This window comes from Octodon degus, unplaced genomic scaffold (genome assembly GCF_000260255.1).
Source record: "Octodon degus isolate 3935 unplaced genomic scaffold, OctDeg1.0 scaffold00040, whole genome shotgun sequence".
Classification (NCBI taxonomy): Eukaryota; Metazoa; Chordata; class Mammalia; order Rodentia; family Octodontidae; genus Octodon; species Octodon degus.
In genome coordinates this window covers 2231976-2237851 of record NW_004524616.1, presented here as the reverse complement: position 1 = coordinate 2237851, position 5876 = coordinate 2231976, and the positions used below count along the sequence as shown (strand labels likewise).

General features: G+C 41.6%; 2 protein-coding genes across 4 annotated transcripts in view; both read left to right on the top strand.

Moving 5' to 3' along the window:
• Positions 1–5876, top strand: part of Ppp2r2b (protein phosphatase 2 regulatory subunit Bbeta) — a 454351-nt gene that overhangs the window by 118549 nt on the left and 329926 nt on the right. The gene's annotated exons all lie outside the window — the stretch shown is intronic.
• Positions 2024–3766, top strand: LOC105742164 (T-complex protein 1 subunit eta). Its single transcript, XM_012514745.2, has one exon. The coding sequence runs from the start codon at positions 2055–2057 to the stop codon at positions 3678–3680; it is 1626 nt and encodes a 541-aa protein (XP_012370199.1). The 5' UTR covers positions 2024–2054; the 3' UTR covers positions 3681–3766.

Genomic DNA, 5876 nt, shown 5'->3' with positions numbered 1-5876 from the left:
GATTTGATTTGAAACTGTCTCATTGCTATATGTTTATCAATAAAACTTTTGAAAAAAAATAAAAAAATAAAATGAATGTTCTATTGCACACAATAATTGATAGATCCCAAGGAACAGAGCACTTTGCTGGAGGGGAGCAATGAGGCTCATATGCAGTGCTGTATAATGACCCTACCCTAATGCAAGTACTGGGTGCAAAAACCACAGGCATTTTGTGAGAAAAAATACAAACTTAGATAATGATAGTCCGGGAAAATATATATCACAGATCACAGTAGTCCCCAAAAACTCCACAGACAATTACTCAGACAAATGAGAAAAGTCAGTCCAGTTTATTTGTGAGTGACATGCTTGTAATCAGAAAAGCCTACCATAGAATACTGCCTCAGTCATGTATTCGCTGCATGCACTCATTCATTTCTGTCCTGTACCTTGCATGCCAACTCTATGCCAAATATTGAGCATAGCTATGAGAATATACAGGAGCAACTAAGACAGATAAAGAAAGATGAAGGGGAATCACTTGATTTATTTCTGCCACTCTCTGCCAAGTATGCAGACCTTCATAGTTGCAATCATTTGGTTAAATATATGATAAGACCTACTATACCCTCAAAGGGAGAGAATATTCCTTAAGTAATAAAAAAGATAAAATGAAAAAGAAGGTAACATCTGGTTAGAATTTCCTTTCTATTCTTCTGGACTGGAAAGAACATGAATAACTCAACAACTCAAATGCCTTTTAAAAATATGAATCCCTTGCACCTTTTTGTTGTGGATAATGTGGTGTCTAATAACAGATATTTGAGCCCTAATTATGGGTTGAATGTCATATAAATCAACTAAAGCACTGATTTCAAGGAATTTTCCATGCCATGGGAAGCAAAAGTTGGCCCCCAAAATGAAAGTTAGATGTCTTACTGGTTCAGTTTCTTAAAATAGGACTTTACCATCCCTAGAAGGACGAGAAGCATTTGGAGGACTGAAGTCATAAGTTCTCTTAAGTGCAAAAGGAAATAAGACAGATAGAGCAGCAGTGGTGACACGGTGGTTTCCTTTGTTTTTGTTGTGATGAATGATCTTTGTATAGTAATGAAGAGGAGATAAGCACAAACACTTGAGTGTGAGAATGGAGCTTTCAGCAGTTTATTTTCATTATAGTAGCTCAGAATATACCATAATATATGCACCAAGCAAAAGAGTAAAATGGAAAGGATCAAAGACCAGTTAATCCATGAGTCAGTCATTTAGAAAATGCAACAATTAGACCATGTTCTTATCTGAGCACGGTGATGAACACCTGTAATCTCAGCACTCAGGAGGATCATTGTGATTTGAGGCCATCCTGGGCTACAAAGTGAATTCAAGGCCAGCCTGAACTACACAGTGAGACCCTCTCTCAAAAAGATAAAATAACCAACCCATAGTCTCTTTCTAAGTTTTCATATCCTAGTGACAGCTAAACTCAGAGTAAAGGAAAAATCATCACTATTGTGGAGATTCACTCCTTGAGCTTCTGAAGCTTCACATAGTGGAGGTTCTTATGTAGAAGCAGTAATTGGAGGATGGTCATCATGTTTTGTGTCTCTGTGTGTGTCCAGATTATGTACATAGGTTGGTAGGTAGGATAATTTCATTAGATTGATTAGGTAGAGGACAGGCAATATATGAATGAGAGAGGGGTAGGCAGGCAAAAGACTGTGGGAAGAATGTTTTTACTTGGATGCCAAGATGAGCAATTTGGATTTTATTCTGGGTGCAAGGGGAAGACGTTGGAGGATTTTATATAGAAGAACAGTATGCTCTGATTCACATTTTCTAAAATGGATTTTCTTGGGCTACTTGGAGGAGTATAGTAGATTTCATGGAGGCAAAAGTAGAAGTAGGAAAACCAGTAAAGAGGCTGCTGCCATGGCCCAGGTGGACCAGACTGACAGGCATGAAGACAGGTAAGGACACATTAGAGCTATGTAGTAAGTAGGATCACAGGATTTGCTGTTAAGACATGAAAAATAGGGAGAACGGAGTAGCGAGCCCCTGAAGAAGTTGCCAAAATGATGCCCACACCAGTTATACTGTTGAAAGAGGGAACTGACAGCTCCCAAGGCATCCCTCAGCTTGTGAGTAACATCAGTGCCTGCCAGGTGGTTGCCGAGGCTGTAAGAACCACTCTAGGTCCCCGTGGCATGGACAAGCTTATTGTAGATGGCCGAGGCAAAGCAACAATTTCTAATGATGGGGCCACAATTTTGAAACTTCTCGATGTCGTCCATCCTGCAGCAAAGACTTTAGTGGACATCGCCAAATCTCAAGATGCTGAGGTTGGTGATGGCACCACCTCTGTGACCCTGCTGGCTGCTGAGTTTCTGAAGCAGGTGAAACCCTACGTGGAGGAAGGCTTGCACCCCCAGATCATCATCCGAGCTTTTCGCACAGCTACACAGTTGGCAATTAACAAGATCAAGGAGATCGCTGTAACTGTGAAGAAGCAAGATAAAGTGGAGCAGAGGAAGCTGCTGGAGAAGTGTGCCATGACAGCTCTGAGCTCCAAGCTGATCTCCCAGCAGAAAGCCTTCTTTGCTAAGATGGTGGTTGATGCTGTGATGATGCTTGATGATTTGCTGCAGCTTAAAATGATTGGAATCAAGAAGGTACAGGGTGGAGCCCTAGAGGAGTCTCGGCTGGTGGCTGGTGTTGCATTCAAGAAGACTTTCTCTTACGCTGGATTTGAAATGCAACCTAAAAAGTACAATAACCCCACGATTGCCTTGTTAAATGTTGAACTTGAGCTGAAAGCTGAAAAAGACAATGCTGAAATCAGAGTCCACACAGTAGAGGATTATCAGGCAATTGTTGATGCTGAGTGGAACATTCTGTATGACAAGTTAGAGAAGATCTATAATTCTGGAGCCAAAGTTGTTTTGTCCAAACTCCCAATTGGGGATGTGGCCACCCAGTACTTCGCTGATAGGGACATGTTCTGCGCCGGCCGTGTGCCTGAGGAGGATTTGAAGAGGACAATGATGGCCTGTGGAGGCTCAATCCAGACCAGCGTGAATGCTCTATCAGCAGATGTGCTGGGCCGCTGCCAGCTGTTCGAAGAGACCCAGATTGGAGGTGAAAGGTACAATTTCTTCACTGGCTGCCCCAAGGCTAAGACTTGCACCTTCATCCTCCGTGGTGGAGCTGAGCAGTTCATGGAGGAGACAGAGCGGTCTCTGCATGACGCCATCATGATTGTCAGGAGGGCCATCAAGAATGATTCAGTGGTGGCTGGAGGTGGAGCCATCGAGATGGAGCTCTCTAAGTACCTTCGGGATTACTCAAGGACTATCCCAGGAAAACAGCAGCTTCTGATTGGGGCATATGCTAAGGCCTTGGAGATTATCCCACGCCAGCTATGTGACAATGCTGGCTTTGATGCTACAAACATCCTGAACAAACTACGGGCTCGGCATGCCCAGGGCGGCATGTGGTATGGGGTGGACATCAACAATGAGGACATTACTGACAACTTCAAGGCTTTTGTGTGGGAGCCAGCTATGGTGCGGATCAATGCCCTCACAGCAGCCTCTGAGGCTGCGTGCTTGATCGTGTCCGTTGATGAGACCATCAAGAACCCTCGCTCCACCGTGGATACTCCTCCAGCAGTGGGCCGGGGCCGGGGCCGCCTTCCTTGAGATCCCACCCGTCACACTGGCTGGCAGCTGGCTGCAGGTGTGCTTGCCCTCCCTGGCTTGGCTCATTGGTATATGAAGAAGTGGTAATAATTGGTCTGTTCTGTTCTCACTGGAGGTTATTTAAATAAAACGTAAGACAAAAAAAAAAAAAAAGACATGAAAAATAAAAGGGCATGAAATGACACTGCAAATCTTAGCTCTATAACATTTTATGCATTATAACTGAAGCATCTTTGTGAAAATGGATCTTATGGTCACTGTTAATTTTAAAGTTGAGAGTTGTGGGCTAGTTAGGGAAATACTTCTGAGCTAAAAAGGCTCTTTAAATGCCTTCACCCCAAATTGTGCTACACAAGATGTACCAATTCTTACCAGGTTTTTGGAACTCCTGTGAGGGCTGCCACATCTAGTTTTCTGTTTTGTTTTGCTTTTGGTTTTTACATTATTGTTTAGCCAAAGAAAAAAGCTTGGTGCATGAAACCCATTCCTGTATTTACCCATAAGCACATGGCCATTATTGTTTGCCAGTGTTCTCAACTACCAATGTCTCATTCTTTAGTTAGGGCCAGGCTGACCAAGAACAGCTTCTTTAGTGCATTTGAATGGCTAATTAGCCCTCAGATATTAAATGCCTTTTTTGCTGATTGTGTCAGGAGATCAAATTTAGAGATAGTTACAGACACATGCTAAAGTAGGTGGCCGAGATGAGAAATGGTACCCAGGAAAATATAAAGAACATTAGCTCTTGGGTGTGACCTTTGTATAGGTTATAATGAGGTTGCAGGATGCAGTCTAGAGAGACAGGTATGTAGACTGCCGCCACGCTAACCTTTGTTTCACAGAGGAGCCTGCAGACAGTCTTCTTTAAACCCAAGTTACACAATCATGACAAACAGACATCACAGGTTTTGCATTCCATCTTGCTCATGATGGAAGGCTTTCATTAGGGGAAGGAGAAAAAAATGCTGCAATACATCTTTAAAAGTATTGTAACATTCAAAATATCAATATTGGTTTTAAATTATTGCATCATTTTCTGAAATAATTATTTGTGCAAGAAATGTCATGAATTATAATTAATGTACATATGCATTACAGTCCATTTTCAAAGAAAGCCTCTTTTCTCTTTCAAACATTGGAAATTAAATATTTATACTTATTGTGATTTCATATATACATAGTTAGTATTGCCTCTCAATGCCACCTGCTCTCCACCATATGTCATTTTCTCTGCTGACTCTTTATAACCTCACAAAAATGGAATTGCTTAACTTGGACTAAAAATTTCCAACAAGAACCACATAAGGAGAGAAGGAGAGTGGGCTAGTTCCATTTCAGTAGAAAGCAGGTCACATATTGACTTTAAGGCTATGTCCCCATGCTTTAACTCTTTGAAGGATTTAAGAGTTTAGCTTTTAGACCTCAGACTTGAACTATTTAACAGTAACTGAAGAATGGTTACTATATTTACGTACGGGTAAGGTTAAGTCCCTCAAATTTACCATTTCCCAATTCAATCTATCTGTCAAAATAGACATGAATATTTATGAAAAGGCCATCCCTTGTGGGGTGTTCAGGTAAAAGTGAATCCGAGACTAGGGTGCTTGAATGAGTTAGGGTTTTTTTCCCCCATTCGGCCCACCCTGAGGACGTGGCTGGCATAGCATGTGGTGCTGGGGATCGAACTGCAGTCTTATGTGCCTGCCTAAGCTTGCCTAAGTAGGTGCTTCAGACTGCTGAGCTATCACACCAGCCCCTTGAATGAGTTACTTTAATATAACAGATTTGGAAATATCATGAAAACAAGGAAATAGAAAACTAGAGGACTAGAATGGGAAAAAAATCAGTCCTTCCTGGAAATATCTACTGGCCTCTATTTCTTTCCATTTTTACTAAGTAGAGAATTTCTTGGAATGTTTCTGACTTGGGTCTTGAGCTGGTCTCAAAGTTTGGTCTGGTTTCAAATCAGTCATGCTAACGAGAAAAAATAAAACATAAGGATCCCTTTCCTGTCTTGCTTAACCAGAGAGCAGCTGCGTATGAAGACTCTAAGCAGCAGTCCTTTCTCTCTGCTTCTCCTCCCAACCCAAGGAAGTAATAAGAACAGCAAACACCTTTAGTATTTGAAGCACTTAACTTTCTTTTTTTAAATTTTTTTTTATTTATTTGAGAGAGAGAGAGAGAGAGAGAGAGAGA